Raw genomic sequence first — 16,565 nt, 5'->3', positions numbered from 1 at the left:
AAAAATCCACAATGTTTCTTTCTAAAATGAAATCTTTCTAATTTTCAATTTTTGTTATAAATTTAGGAAGAATTAAGGAGTTTTCAGTCTAAGAGAATGTACAAACAAGTAATGCAAGGTGCGTTTCATTGTAATCATAATTCATTTACGTATGACCCAGAATTGTGCTATGTTTAGTGGTGGACGATGTTTTATTGTCCTTGTGAGTAATTTGTTTGGACGCAGAGACTGTCAGAAGAGCGTCTAGTGACAGTTAGGATTGGCAGACGCTGACAGGACATCGGTCGGTCACATTAGGTTGCATTAAAGAGACCGTTAGCTATGGGGGAGCTGCTCGCCCTTTTCAAACACGCCAAACTAAAACGCAGGTCAAGTAACCTTACTGCGCTTGCAGCAGTAGAATTCCTCTGCTTTTGGAGCTGTAAATCAACATCCCTTAAAAACCCCCAAAAAAACATGTCTCGTGGACGGGCTTACATTGAGACGGGCACTTCAGACCCTCCAGCTTTACGTGGCAGAACAACTTCCCATCATGACTGCCAGTCAGACAGACCTGGTAATTGGTCAGCGTCCCTTTTCTTTCCACGCCACCTCCCCTCCATGTTCTCCATCTCGTCTCATTCCCAAAAATAAACCCCTCACAACAAAGTGTGTTTCAAAAAACACTGCCCTGCCAGGCACGCGGGCAGCGAGCTCACTTTGTGGCCCGCAAAGCGCGTTTAAACACGTGTCCAGATCGATGCAGTGTGATGAGAAGTGACAAGAGAGTCAGTCCACGTCCAAGCGGATTTCCTCTCACGTCTGCCTCCGTCCTGTCACCTACTCTACCCCCACCGCCCCAATGCCAACCCAGACCGACCAGAACCACCCTTTGCCAACCTGCTGTCTCTCCCAGCATTCCAGCTCAGTTTTTCCACTGTTTTTATTACCAGGCTGACCAGCATGGAGCTCATTAAACACACATATCAGCTAATGGGTGAATAAACAGCCCCGATCTGTGGATGACTTCAGCAGCACCGGGCACAGCCGCAGAGCACCAGCACAACACAACAACAGTCTAATCGCATCCTGAGATTGATTTCATATTGTAGGGCTTTTATTTTGACCACCCAGAAACCTTAGCATCACCTAGCTATGCCCAGCAACCATCCATAATACCTTGGAAATCCTAGAAATGCCACATTTGCTGCATTTTTAGAATATTTTTTACTTTGATTAGCAGTCTCTTATTAGCAGTAACATGCAACAGTCTGTTTTTCTAGCACTTTTAGTTTCACAGAAAGTGTATGGTGCCAGTCTCAGAGCGTTCTGAGGCAGTGTGTCACCCCCTGATTACGAGGGGCTGCTTGCCTCCACACTTCCTCTAAATGGCGGTTAGGAATGTCAAACGAGGACGAGTGTGGTTACAGGGCAAGTGTCTCTGAAAGAGACGCAGCAATCGAGAGAAAGAGGGAGAAGGATGGTGAGAGAGATGTTTTCTCCCGGAGGTATCAAGAGCTGTGAAACGGCATGTCAACATCCCTGTGAGCTGACTCAGTTAACAGGCAGAATGCAAAATTATCCTCACAAGAGAATATCTGGAGTCACTCACTCCTCCTCTCCGCGGTGCCCAAAAGAGCGCTACACACACTATGACGACACTTAGTTTTTAATGTGCTGTATTGGCATGACAATTAAGTGTGCACTTATGCTGCCAAAGCTTTAGCAGCTGCATACAGAGAAAACAATGTGACACAGAAATAGTACAAAATAACATACATAAATTATGGAAAATGTGTGTGTGTATATATAGTAAAAAAAAATGGTATAATATATATTATTATTTATTATATTTATCAGGAATACGGGTTTTGCTGTTTCAGGCTGGTTGGATGTTTTGATACTGTAGCACTACAGAGTAACATTTTTGAAAAAAAATCAGCCTACAAATGGCCCTCTTGTAGTTGTCAGTGCACATTAAACTGGAAACATGCAAAAAAGTAAACACTTTGTTTTTATAAGAAAACAGCTTTTTTCTAATATATGTGTAAATGTTTGTTCCCCAGCTGGCCAAAGAGAGTGAGCGTCTGCAGGCCATGATGACCCACCTGCACATGCGTCCGTCAGAGCCAAAGCCTTTCAACCAACCTGTAAGTTCTTAACTTCTGTCTCATTCTTACTTCCTCTGATAACTTGTATTTTGATAGTGTGTGTCTCTTTTTCATGTGAAGTAACTGTCTGGCACACGTTATGATCAATGAATCAGTTGTGTGAGGCACTAAAGAGCGCTCTCTGTTGGAGAACAGCGGAAGTGCTGTGCTCTTATCTGCCGTTTTCTTGGATTGTGTTCCTGGAGAGCAGCTAAACTCTAGAGTCTCAATGCAGATTCATACATTTACCTGTTCAGCTTATCCTTGCACTTTACAAAAGTAATAAATCACTTATTCAAGCAAGCCATTAAGCACCTTCAACTCAAGTGTGATGACGGACCGTTATGGATCAAGTTCTCTTTGTAGCAGCTACAGCTGGCCTGCTTTCCTCCAATCCACTTTAGAAGAGTGATTTTGTACTTAAAGATGCTTGTATTTATGCCACAGTGTAAATGAACATGAGTGTTTTGGACTAGACTTCCTAGATATTCCACATCGCTGCTTCATACGTAGCCATCACAATGCGTTTCCCCCTCAAGCCACCAGCTGCCTGTGCAATTATTAGGAATCTAATGAATATTTCATGCTGAGATTGATGAGGAGTCTTATTAAAATACGAAGATGTTGAAATTAATTGTCAATTAGAAGTGGAGTGTCTTAATTTGAGGGGATATAAATGAAGGCGGAGGGCGAAAGTAGGCCGCGTCTCCTGTTTGGAGACAAATTCCACGGATCAGCCGCCATTAGACGGTAATGGGAAACGGTGACCGGGCCGGGCCAAGCGACCTAGACGAGAACGAGGGAGAGAGAGAATGAAAAAATGATAATTGTGAGTGTGATCAAGAGAAAGAATTAGCATTAAGTGGTAAGGGTGAGCATTAGGGCGGAGCTTAGCACAAGCTCAAACCCGTGTGTGGCATTGACCGCTATTAAGATCGTTGGGTGTTTGGCACAGCAAACTGGCACGGCTCCAGCGTTAATTAAGTACCTGTTAAACCATTTTGCTCCCCTAATTACTGGAGATGGGCCAGGTTGGCTCCTGTGGCAATGAGAATGGAGAGAAAAGAGGGCTGGCGCTGTTTAATTCACCATATTAGCGTCAACCCCGCTTTGCCCGCCCCCTCCTCGCTCGCTCGCTCTATCTCTCGCTGCTCACACGTGCACATGATGGTTTTAATTAGAACAAAACAAGCAACCCCGAAAAAGACTCCCTGAGCGATGGGGAAAGCTGTTTCCTTGCGCTCCGTGCCCGCCGAAGCTAATTGGGCAGAGCAGGGCCACAATGAGGGCGGGTAACCGCAAGCGTTGTTTGTTGCCAGATTGTTGTTTTACCCCCTCCTACCATGTATCGCTTTGTTTTGCTCCTCTTGTGTGGCTTTAATTGCAGACAATGTGTCACCGAGGAGCCTCGTTTGTGCGCGTGTGCCCGCGTGTGTCTGAGAAATGCGATTTGTGGGGTGCTTTGTTTGAATTTCACCGGGTGAACAGGATCATCTTATAATGGAGTCACTGTGCCAACTGCTTTTGGCATGGATGTGCTGGCAAGGATCACAGGATGTGCTTCTCACAGCGGGAGACCAATGACAATTTGAAGATGATTCTATTTCCTGGTTGGTAATTGCAATGCTGGAGATTACTGTACACCACGAAGATGATGCGAATTAGAATCAAGGCTGCGCTGAGACTTAACGTGTGCCAAATAGAGAGAGAGAGAAGGACATCTGTGTTTTGCGCAGTCATTGTTTTGTACTATTTCTGGTATTATGTATATGCGTATAAATTTTGTTTATGTAAAAAAAACCAAAAAAAAAAAACCTTAAAAGTTAACAATATTAATTTGATATATCTAATGCAATACAATTTTGCTTCTTCCCAAACATAACTTTTCAAGTTTTAATGCATTTTTTCTATATTTACCTGAATAATACATATATAAAAGCTTATAATTTTATGAAATTTGACAGTTACAAATACACTGCAAATATTATTATTATTATATATTATAAACATGTTATTATATATAGTAAATTATTTGTTTATATATTAGATATTATTTGTAAATATAAATACATAAAGTAATAATAATATTATTATAACTAATTCCAACATTATTGTAATTGGATAATAAACACTTAGATTTTTGGAGTGAATTTCAGTGTTGCGTATGTCTCATTTGATATCACTAAATTATAGTTTACTAAGAGTATGTAATATGAATTACCTTTCAAAGGTTTTTTTTTTTTCTTTTGTTTCTTTTATTCCGCACAGAACCATTAGTTTGATGAAAATTGACAGTAAAGGCATTTGTTACAAAACATCAAATAGATCAAATAAATTCTACTTTTTTGAACTCATCAAAGAATACTAAAAATGTATCATGGTTTCCTTAAAAATATTAAGCAGCACAACTGTTTCCAATATCGATGATAATAGGAAATGTTTTAAGCAGCAAATCAGCATATTGAAATAATTTCTTAACAATCATGAGACACTGAAGCCTGGAGTAATGGCTGCAGAAAATTCAGCAGCTTTACCATAACAGGAATGAATTACACTTTGAAATATATTAAAATAAAAAACAATTACTTTAAATGTATTTTAAATAATAATAATTAAACAATAAAAATTCAATAAATGCAGCCTTGATAAGCGTGAGCGCCTTCTGTTGAAAAATTACAACTTTTGAATGGTGATTTTTGATTGGTTGTTTTTATTGCAAATAAGTTTTCAATTTTGTTTCCTCCCATTTAGCTGAACCTGGCCTCTAGCATGTCGCTGTCAAAAAGAGAAAGTGAGGGGTTTCCTGAGGGCTTGCCTCATCCCCCCACCTCTGCCGCAACTCCCATCACCCCCATGAGGCAGGGACCCTCCGTCATCAGCTCCTCCAGCCTGCACGGAGTCGGGCCCATCCGTCGGCGCAACTCCGACAAGTTCTGCACCCCCATCGCTTCAGGTTAGCGTCCCTCCACATAAAATCTAGAAAATATTCTCATACTCTATGTATCACTTTATACAACACTGACATACGAATGAAATAATTGTGTCTGTCCGTTACAGAACTTGCACAGAATTGTGAATTCTACAAAAACGCTGATGTCAGGCCTCCATTCACTTACGCCTCCCTCATACGACACGTAAGTCAGCCTGTATGATGTAGAGATCTGGACTGTGCGCTCTGTGCACTTGAGCGGAGTTCAGAGGTGTGTGCTGGTAACTAAGGATTTATGCGCATCTCTTAGCTCAGTGTCAGTCATGCTGAAACATGCGGCACTATCCATAATGCACTGCCTGCCCGTCTGGAAACAGTCCATCAGCTAATGTCTTACTAATAACAGCCATTTGAATCGCCTCTTGACACTTGCTCACTTTCTCTCTTCCGTTCTCTCTTGGCTTTATTCAACCAGGCCATTCTGGAAGCCCCTGACCGACAGCTGACTCTAAACGAGATCTATAACTGGTTTACGCGAATGTTTGCCTATTTCAGGAGAAACACAGCAACATGGAAGGTAATGTCCCATCAAGCAAAAAAGTCAATACATTCTGCACAATAATACTACTTGTATATAATAGTACTACTTGTTAACGTTCCTGTTCATCACAGTGGCAGGTGCTTGGCTATCGCAGGAACCACCTGACATTTTACACACATTAACGTTGAAAAGTTTGGGCTCAGTAAAATTAATACTTTTATTCTAAAAGGATGCTTTCAATTGATCATAAGTGACAGTAAAGACATTAATAATATTACAAAAGATTACTGTTACAAATAAACACTGTTCTTTTGAACTTTCTATTCATCAAAGAATCCTGAAATCACAGTTTCCACAAAAATATTGAGGAGCACAGCTGTTTTCAACATACTGTTTTTAGTAATAATTAAATTAGCATATTAGAATGATTTCTGACGAATCATGTGACTCTGAAGACTGGAGTAATGACTTCTGAAAATTCAGCTTTGCCATCACTGGAATAAATTACATAAAATTACTTTTTGCAAATATATTATAATAGAAAAATAAAGTTATTTAAAATTGTAATAATATTTCACAATATTGCTGTTTTAGCGTATTTTTAATGAAAAAAAGACACATTTGAAATTCATTTTAAAAACCTTACCAAACTCATACTTTTAAATGGAAATGGAAATCTTGTGATTTATATATTGCTTACAAAAATGAAAATGCACTGCTAGTTTCAAATGGCTAATAATATAGGAATTAGAATAGAATTAGAAACATACATTTTATTTTGCAACAATTTGGTGTTTTATTTATTTATTTTTTGTTAGACTTTTTTGTTCAGTTTTTTTTTTATATACATGCATTTTTATTATTATATACATACATTTTTATTGTAAACTCTGTTTGGATAGTTTTGTGAATATTTTATCTCGCATCATCTCAACAGACCTTTAGACCAGTCTACAGCAGTCATGTTCACCTTCTAGCAGTGAGGCAAATGGGGTCCTTCTTTTATAAGTCTCACACAGATAAAAACAGAGCAACAGACACAGCCCATTGTTCAACATGACCCAAACAACAATAAATCCACCCTTCGTGCCAAGGGGTACAGCGGGTACAACAGAGATACGGCCTTCTGTAGAGTTCCAATAACAGTGAGGTTATTAATGACGCCTGGCATCACACAGACAGCCAAGTTATGACCTGGCCATTCCCAGATCTGTTTTTCTTTTGGGGTTTTTTTGGTGTCTTGATGGTGCTCTCCTTATTGTTTTGATTGTGTTATGTGGCGTCAGGCTGCCTAATGGTGTTTGATAGGTGGGAGCAGGAAGTTCAAGTCTGACTCATTCGAGATTTCCTTTGCACTCCATGTTATAACTTTCACTAAAAAGTGGCAAAACTCCCCCATTTCAGTTATGCATAAATCATTCAAATGGCTGCCTACTGTGTATGCGTATATAACAACACAGTCTGTGTTTTATCAGTCAATGGGCACGTAGCGTTGTAACTGTTATCAGACAGTTTAATTTGAGCCGGTTGATTAGCATGCGCCCCGCTGGTCCACAGCCGGTTCTGTATCAGCTCAGCATCTCCTGACCAGCTCCGACATGCCACACTCCACTGGATCCCGCCACAGCTGCTGTCATCCCTCCTCCCTCGTCCACCTGTGTGTTTTCACCCCAAGCTTTGATGCCCAATCAGCTGCTTTAACCACATGATGCTCTGTTTCATGCCACCCGAGGTGGGCAAAGCCGATACCAGACATGCATGTGACGGGTATTGCATGTGCACATTGTAATATAAAGATAACACTTTAAGTCTAACTTTATTGATAAAGCATATTTTAAAAACAGAAGCTGAACAAAAATAAATTAAAATCTAAAACTTCATATTATTATTATTATTATTATTATTAATAATAATAAAAATATTAGGAATAATATTAATATTAGGAATAATATTAATATTAGGAATAATATTTTTAAATAATTATAATAATAATAGGAAGTTTTAGATTGCATCATTACTTCTATTAATATTAATAATTAATATTATTACTTAATAAAAATGTCAAGGTATAAATGTATGTTTAAATAATTAAAAAAAAAAAAAAACACGTTTAAGTTAAAAATGGTTATTGATTTAATATTGATCTTACCTTTATGAAATATTGCCTCCTGTCATAATATAATACAATAATAATAATACAATGATTTTATATATATATATATATATATATATATATATATATATATATATATATATATATATATATATATATATATATATATATATATATATATATAGATGATATTTGATATTTTTAAGTAATATTAATTATTTATAGTAGTAGTTATGATGCAGTTAATAGTACAATTTAATTGAATGACACTTAAATGAGGTAATAAATAAAATAAAAATAATAGTAATTATTAAACCCCTATAACATGGTTAACTTTTATCTAAAATGACTTTTATGATATTTTAATTATTATTATTAATCATTATTTTCTTCATCATTAGTTTTACTTAACCAAGTTTGACTTTTATCTTACCTTTATGAAATTTAGCCTCCAGTCACCCCTCTCTCTCTCTCTCTCTCTCTAGCTCTCTTTCTGTCCAAAGTGAAGAGTGGTCATTAAAAGCCCGGGCCGCCCATGTAACCATCCCATTTAGCGGGACATCTCCCCATCACCCTGCTTAGCCATTGCTTCGCCCCTCAGAAAGAGGTGCTAATACATCCCTGCCATCCTCCCCCTCCCCCTGTGGACTAGGAGCTTGGCAAGGTGCTGTCAGGCCGGAGAGGAAACGGACACCGCAAAGAGTAACTCGCTTCCTGTCAGTCAGTCTCCTCATTAGCCATTCACGTGGCCTATAGCCTGGAGCCTGGGCTGAGGAGGTGCTGCCCCACATTCAGCCAACACTGGCCCAAGGCTCATTTGTGTGCCTGAGCCTCTGGAGGAGAGGAAGTAGGGAGAGAAACAGAGAAGGTGAGGTGAGAGTGGGACCAAAGGAGGCTGAGGGCATTGAGACAGAACAGCGGGCTAATAGTCTTGAACCGCAGCGGCACCCAGGAGCAGTTAGTGAGCTTAGCCACTGAGAGTTGAGAGGAAGGAGGTGAAAGTGGCAGGAATATCTTTAACAACTCATTTCACTTTTATGAAATTTAACAATTAATGGATCCGTCTACTTTTCCTCCTCCGCCAGAGCCAGATCTTTTTTTTTTTCCCCATCCTATAGTACCTTTTCACACTCTCTCTCTTCTTTTTATTTTAATAACTGCACGTTCTCACTTGTCTTCCTCTCTTGCCAGTCATTTGGCCCGGTATTAAATATAGAAATGGAGATGCATGTTCTCCGGTGCTCTTAATGGCCATCTATATTTCATGAAAAGTTAGGTCCGGAGAGTAGGGGAAGTCATTGATCAGTAAGAGGGCGGCTTTTATTCACAAGATGGACACCAGCTGGGTCATTCTGCATAACTGCTGCTATTTGTGTCCCTCATAGACTTAAGTGTAGAGCTGATGCTAACTTTTAGTAACTGCAACATCCCCTTTATTTTCTTATCATTTATTTTGATAAAAAGCAAATGTGTGGCACTATAAAGATTTATGCTTTTGAAAGAAGTCTTTTATGCTCAGCAAGGCTTCTTTTGTTTGAACGAAAATACAGTAAAAAATATTGTGAAATATTATTACAACTGTTTTTAGTTTAATATGTTTAAAATGTAGTTAAAATCTATGATGGCAAAGAAAATTTCTATCGTTAATACTCCTGTCTTCAGTGTCACATGATTCTTCAGAAATCATTCTAATATGCTGATTTTCTACTCAAGAAACATTACCTATTATTATCAATGTTGAGAACAGTTGTGCTGCTTAATATTTTTGTAGAAATGGCTACATTTTGATGGATGTAAAGTTCAAGTGTGTTTATTTGAAATGGTAATGTTTCATAACATAAAAGTTTTTACTGTCACTTTTGATCAATTTAATGCATCGTTGCTGAATCAAAAATAAATTCCAAACTTTTGATCTGTAGTGTATACAATATATGTATTTTTAAAGTAACGAGCTGTTCTTTTAATACAATTTATTAACACCTCAAAGCATTATTTTTCTCATAGAAGGTTTAAAATCACAAAGTAATTTATTATCAGTCAGAAAAAAGATGTTCGTTTCAAAGAGTGGCCCAGCTATAAATGCTTATTTCTCAGCACACCTTTGTCTTATACACACCTCCTGCATTTTTTGCTTATGGAGATGTCTATCAGCAGTTTGTGTAATTCTCAGTCTTTCATTAACCTCCCCATTGCTTTTCTGAATTTCACAGCAGTAGTTTAACTAATGATTGTTTATAGAAAGTGGGAGATATTTGTCAGCCACACTGATAATTTATCTGGGCCTAGTTCTTGTAAAGAACATTAAAGGCTGATTTTTGTTGTCATGCTCTCTTCCTCAGCACAAGATTTATCATGGCATCTGCACAAAATATTTCATTCCATTTGTACACTGGTACTTTATTTTGTATGAGGCCACTAGAATCTAGATTGAGCCTTGTCCTTGGTAAGCTGTGTAGCTTTTAAGAAATTGGCCCATATTTGCTTTCTTAATACATGTTCCTGGTCCTATTCAGCAGTGTAAAAAAAACAAAACAAAAAAACAAGTATTTTGTAATATTTTTTACAACTGAATAACCTGAATATCCAGTTTCACTCTGAACTGCAGAACACAGTTTAAAGCTGTACATTACATTTACTGTCGCTGTTAATTTCTAAGCTAAAAAGGTGGCCATAGTGTTGTCCCTCTTCATGTGGACGCCATCACCAAAGGAACCGAGACCCGTTTGACATCCGCATCAAGCGTGCCATCTTTCTAATATAGCCGCCACCCCTCCAGTCACTCATTCTCACACACACACACACACACACACAGAGAGAAAGACAGAGCCAGGCAGGCATTTTGTTTATGTCTGCAGAGGCTGACCCCCTTTAAATTGCTGCTAATGTTTTAACTGGGAGAATTAGTCTTTCATCACGGATGGGAATGCAAATAAAATCGGTGAGGTGGCAGGCTGAAATTGGGGTCATACTCATTTGCAAAACTAAGCATCATCGCTCCTGCACGGGGAAATTTATTCAAAGGAGGGAGGCCTCGCCTGATTATGGCACTTGTAATTATGGTTAGGAGTGATTCCGGCATCAGCAGTCCCTCCCTCATGGATTCAGGAAAAAAAAAAGTGCGTCGGAAAAAATACACAGGATTTAATTATACACAAATTAAAATTGGTAATGAAATTGGGCATGAACAAACTACAAATAGCAGATGAAAAGGAAGGGGCCTCCCTTGGGGGTGTTATTCTAGATAGTGGCTGATTAGTGAAATTTAAAATAAAAAAGCAGGGGGTGGGTTTGCTGATGGTAGAGGGGGGATAGTGTGCATCGTTTCTTATTTTTTTGCGTTCAAAGATGGAATTTTTTTTTTTTTTTTAACTCCCCACTGTTATGATGGTGTGGCACCACATTGTCACTTCCCCTCAGTAGAATGTGCACTTAATTGGTTGTGTGTGTCTGTGAGATGGTGCGGGCGGGAGGGGGACGGGTTCGAGATGGAGAGATACGCTCAGTCGACACGTCCCTGTCTGAGCCGTACAATCTTTTGTGCTCATCATCACGTGCACTCTTTTAATTAGAAAGCAGGTATAAGATTTATGCCATTATTAAGGGCTGTTTATATCAGGCCGTGCTATAATTGCATTTCCAGCAATGACAGCGACGCGGTCGCGATTCTGCTTAAGATACCTAGAACGTTGTGTCGTGGCTGGAACTGGAAACTGACTTCTTCTTTTTGCTCTCTTGTCTTCTCTATGTCCCGTTGCTTTTACCCAGAATGCTGTGCGCCATAACCTGAGTCTGCACAAGTGCTTTGTGCGGGTTGAGAACGTCAAGGGTGCTGTTTGGACTGTGGACGAAGTGGAATACCAAAAGAGGAGACCACCAAAGATGACCGGGTATGAAGAATCAGACTGGTCACCTTTAAAGTGATTAAAATTCTTGTTACAAATTATTCAATCAAATTTTGTTACATTTTTAGGCATATAATAAAAGTGAATGGGGACTAGTGTTGTCAAGCTCACCAAAAAAAATTTTTTTTTTATCCTGCGTTTTCTTTTTCTTTTTTCTTTTTTTCTGAAAAGAGGTGCTCTATCATCAAAAGAGGAGGTGCAACCAAAAATCAAAAAGCCATGTCAATTAGAAAAGGTGCAGCAGTCACTCTTAAAAAAAATATCATAAAATTACTATATTCCAAGACTCCTGAATTGATGTAATACACTGGGGAAAAATCCCATTACATTTACAGTAAAAAAAAATAAAAAATAAAATAAAAGCAGCTGTGGTTGTCAGAAATTCACTTTTAAAAAAAGTAGGGTGACATTAACAAGATATTAAGTGATATAATGCTGATATATCTCTATTCAGAGTTAAATATAAGAAGCCTGTCCATAAAACATGGCCAATAATTGTATATAGATTGGTCGTACTGTACACACAAAGACAAAAGGTAACACACAACACTAAAATAATGCAATAAACATTAACTAAACATAAACTATAACACAAAACACCCTAATGTAATGTACATTACTGATAATAAACATAAATATAATCTGATGCGTTACACAGGGACCTCTGGGACTGTCCTTTTACTGTTTTTTCCATAAAATATATGACACTTAATAGTTACTACTCATTCATGATCTTCACCTCTGCTGTCGCATATTGCAAATTGAGGCAAATTGCGTCAAGTTTGACGTGACCATTGACGTTTGATGTCAAATAGTTGTGGAGAGTGAAAGTGAAAAGAGTGAAAGCCACTCTTGGCTTTCTTAATGTCTGCTGAGACTTTCTGTAGCTTTACAGACTGAAATAGGAGCCTGTCTGAAGTCACACTAGTCACAATAACCTGTGAAACACCGGATTAAAACAGCACTTTTTAAGTGAACACTATTTATTGAGCAGAAGTCCCAAAAACAGGCTTTATTCCTGTAGCAAAAGCGTAAGCTTGTAGGTCTGCTCTGTAAGTGGGGCTATAATCGTTATTGGCATGTGTGATTACCCTAATGGGCTTCCCATCATTACCCTATTACTGACTCTCTAGTCAAAAGCACAAAGGTCTCTTTTGTGCCTCGCCTGCTTGTGTTTGGCAGTGCGTGCGTGTGTGTTTGTGAGCCTGTGTATTTTTTCCGTCTGTGTCTACACTGTTTAGGGTACATTGTGAGCAGATGCACAGCAGAAAAGCGTGCCTGCTTGCATTTGTACAAACAGATGTTACACGCTGTCTCAAGCTCTGCCAGAGAGACGACGGCAAATTACCCAGCCGACGGCCTGCGCGCCAGATTTCAGCCCTGTAGCGCACAGACACAAAAGCGAACAAACAGTAGTGTGTAGTGTGCAGTATATGCTGTGTCAGAATGCATGCGTTACTCTCCATTGTTTAACTTTTCTATTTATCTCTTGTAAATAGAATAGTGCCTCAGCATTTTTCACGGGTTTGGGAGCTTTTTTAACACACTCTCCGGTCAGATGTGTTTTGTTGTAATCCACGCATGTACTTAATCACCCTCTCTCTTTCTTCTCCTTCTCAGAAGTCCCACTCTTGTGAAGAATATGATTTCTGGGCTGGGATTTGGCTCTCTGAACGCCAGCTATCAGGTGAGTGTGTGCGTGCTTTCATTACATCAAATCGACACCTTTATGCATCCATCATTGAAAATATTAAAAATGTAGATTTTTTTTTAAAATTATTATAAAAATGTATTTATTTATAAATATATTATTTATAATTATTTAATTAGATGGTTAAATATTTCCTTTGTGTTGAGCAAGCCATAGTGACTCACATGTCAGTGAATCAGTCTTTTGAGTTGGTTCATCATTGAATCTTTTGATTGTCTGATTTGTAAATTAATCTTTTAAGCTGTCTCGAACCAATTCAGAGTCTGGACTAAATGATTCATAAGCAATTTGGTTTTAATTAGAATTTGCATGTAAAATAAATTCTTTAACGAAATAAAAATGTCTAAATATGACTCTTCATTTTTCTAGAGCTCAGAAATATTGTGTCTGCTAAACATTAAAGTAAAAGTTGCCGTAGTGAGATCTGATATGTGAACGAATCATTCTTTTCAATTTATTTTAATTGGTCTAAATGGTTCATGAGTGAATCTGTCTGAATGAGTGAAGTAGTTTTGAACACCTGGAAAGATCCTGGAAAATTCATTCCTTAGAAAAGTGTGGGAATCCTGCACGGATCAGGCCAGATCGAGCACACAAGGGCGCTGATAATAATTTCCTCTTCTAATTAGCCACATCTCCCAAACCTCCTCCGTTCTCCTCCCTCCATCGCACACGCGCTCCCAGCCAGCCATATGTGATTTATAGCATCAAATATTTGTCAATGAAGGTCACAGCATAAAATTAGTGTCTGTCCTAGAAAATCCATCTGAAACCCATGGTGTCACCGCAACTCTCGTTCTGAGCTTTCGGAGCCTGGCTCTGTGTTTCAGTGTTTGTGTGTGTGTTTTTCCCAAGAACGCTGTGTGACGAGACAGAGATGGATCTGGGAGGTTAGCCTTTGTGCTTGAGTCCTGGTCTGGGTGTGTGAGCGTGTGTGGCGCTCTGTCAGGTCTGCGCCCATCCATCTCCTCACAGGACAAGCAGTGTCAGCGCCTGACAAACAAACAGCCCAGCTAATCACGGGCCAACACACATACACACACTTCCAGCGGCCTGGCCCAGTTTGTCCCACTCTGACCCCGCAGGCCATCTCTATGGAAATGGAACTGCTCATCCTGAAAAGGCCGCACATAAACTAGCCTTTAACAAAAGAGCAGACACACAGTGGAGATCTCTGGTGTGCACAACAACGCCCTACCAGAGTGTGAGAGAACTGTGGTGTTCTGCTGGCTTCCATTTGTAATTCCTTGAGTGTGTTTTAGTCTGCATGTGGTAGGCACAATCTTGCCTGAAATTGACCTTTTAAAAGTGATTCAACCTGGCCATCTCATTAAACAGGCATTAAGCATGTTTACCTATTAGATCTGTCTGATTTTGCCAAAATTGTAGGTGACTTCCAGTTAATTATAGTTAAAGGGTAAAAAATAGCCCTTATTTGGTTCACATCCTTTAAACCTTATGTGACCCTGATCATCTTTCTCGCCACCACCCAGTCTCCACAGAATCAGAATGGATTTCCCTCAAACTCTTTCGTTTCTCTTCTCCCTCTCTCTCTCTGTTGCTCTTTCTGTCTCTCTCTTTCTTTCTCTCGGTGGCATATTTTGGGCAGTCACTGCTGTTTGAATTGGCATGAGTACCGCATAAAAATTTCAGTTCAGAATCATTTTCCATTCCACCTTTCCTCATGCATTAAAATATCCATATGCATAGTTGTTTATGTAGATTTGTACTTTATGTAGTAATGGTAAAATGAATTTAACATTTACTTGGATGGATTTGCCATTACTTCTGCTTTGGATGTTGAAGGGGTTTTTTTTAGCAGCTTATGGTAATATAACTATGTATCTATAAAGCCAGTCTGAGTGTTCAATGTAGTCAACAAAAAATATGGATTTTTTTAAAGAAACAGATAAAAATAACTTTAAAAATGTACAACGTAGTTCTAAATAATAAATCAAAGATGATGCAATGGATGATGATATATTTAGGACTATTATAAATAATATTTATAAGTAATTATACATTTAAGTACTATTAATTAACTACATGTACTACTATATGGTTAGGATTAGGATCTGGTTTAGGGTTACTTGCATGTAATTATGCATAATTAATTGTTATTATAATAGTAAGTGCATGTAAAAAAGACACCTTAAAATAAAGTGTTACCAAAATTTTTTACATTTTGCACCCCCACTGTAAGTGTCACTATCTTCTGTTACAGATTTTACTTATTTTTTCCACCCTTTAAATAAAAAAGTTGAAGAAAAAATGAAAATAATTGAAGTATTACCAAACAATATAATATACTTTAATGTATTTATATGTTAATGAGTTTTGGAGATGAGCACATGTGTAACAGTAGTGTGAGTTGGTTATCTCAGCGAGCAGTCAGGTCTATTGTATGGAAGCGAGGAGACCCCTAGTGGTGACACAAACTAACCTGCTGCACCACTGCTGCCAGAACACACAGATTACATCTATACAGTCAGCACATTTATCTTTTAGTAATTAGTATAAATTTAAAAACAATAAATATACACTATTGTCTATGTAACAGTGGCACCAGAGGGCTTTTTGCTTGATTACACCTTGCAGTCATCTTCCTCAACTTATATGTGACAATATTTTCATTACAATGACTTTTCAGACAGCTGTAATATCAACAGTGCCTTATGATTTTACAGCATCATATCCATCATTGCATCTCTCTTAACTTTTGATAAAGTCTAAATACTTTCGAATTGTGTGTGCAGGCTGCACTTGCGGAGAGCAGTCTTGGTCTTCTGAACAACCCCACCCTGATGAACAACAGCACAGGTGCGAGCCTCAACATGCTGCACATCGGCCACGATGATGTCAGCAGCACTGTTGAACAAGTCAACAGTAACGGCAGCTGCAGCCCTGGCCTTTCTCCACAGCAGTACGGGTAAGACTAGTCAACTCCTGCTAGTGCCTTATGTAGTGTGAATTTCTAATGAAAATTCAATGCACTCTCATTCCAAAGTTTGAGATCTGTAAGATTTTTAAAAATGTTTTTGTCTCACCAAGAAACATTTATTTGATGCAAAAATATAACAAAGACCGTATTACCATGAAATAGTATTACCATTCAAGATAACTCTTTTATATTTTAATATATGAACAGTTTATTTGCAAAACAGATAATAAAACAGATTATGTTATCATGTTTTTATTGTTAGTTAGCTGTATTTTTTTAGTCATTTACCTAATCAAAAT

General features: G+C 38.3%; 1 protein-coding gene across 14 annotated transcripts in view; it reads left to right on the top strand.

Annotated features, from left to right (window-relative positions):
- The window catches only part of foxp4 (forkhead box P4), a 294,987-nt gene that overhangs the window by 275,763 nt on the left and 2,659 nt on the right, over positions 1 to 16,565 (top strand). For 12 of the 14 annotated variants that reach the window (XM_058790704.1, XM_058790698.1, XM_058790701.1 and 9 more), the window contains 7 exons: positions 2,046 to 2,129; positions 4,881 to 5,082; positions 5,187 to 5,263; positions 5,534 to 5,635; positions 11,478 to 11,629; positions 13,235 to 13,301; positions 16,082 to 16,254. In XM_058790704.1, the coding sequence (XP_058646687.1) occupies positions 2,046 to 2,129; positions 4,881 to 5,082; positions 5,187 to 5,263; positions 5,534 to 5,635; positions 11,478 to 11,629; positions 13,235 to 13,301; positions 16,082 to 16,254 (857 nt within the window). The remainder of the gene's footprint in view (positions 1 to 2,045; positions 2,130 to 4,880; positions 5,083 to 5,186; positions 5,264 to 5,533; positions 5,636 to 11,477; positions 11,630 to 13,234; positions 13,302 to 16,081; positions 16,255 to 16,565) is intronic. The other 2 variants (XM_058790711.1, XM_058790708.1) reach the window with 1 other exon arrangement.

The sequence above is a fragment of the Onychostoma macrolepis genome, chromosome 11 (assembly GCF_012432095.1).
Source record: "Onychostoma macrolepis isolate SWU-2019 chromosome 11, ASM1243209v1, whole genome shotgun sequence".
Lineage (NCBI taxonomy): Eukaryota > Metazoa > Chordata > Actinopteri > Cypriniformes > Cyprinidae > Onychostoma > Onychostoma macrolepis.
The sequence above is the reverse complement of the archived record's forward strand: the minus strand, read 5'-3'. Positions and strand labels throughout refer to the sequence as shown.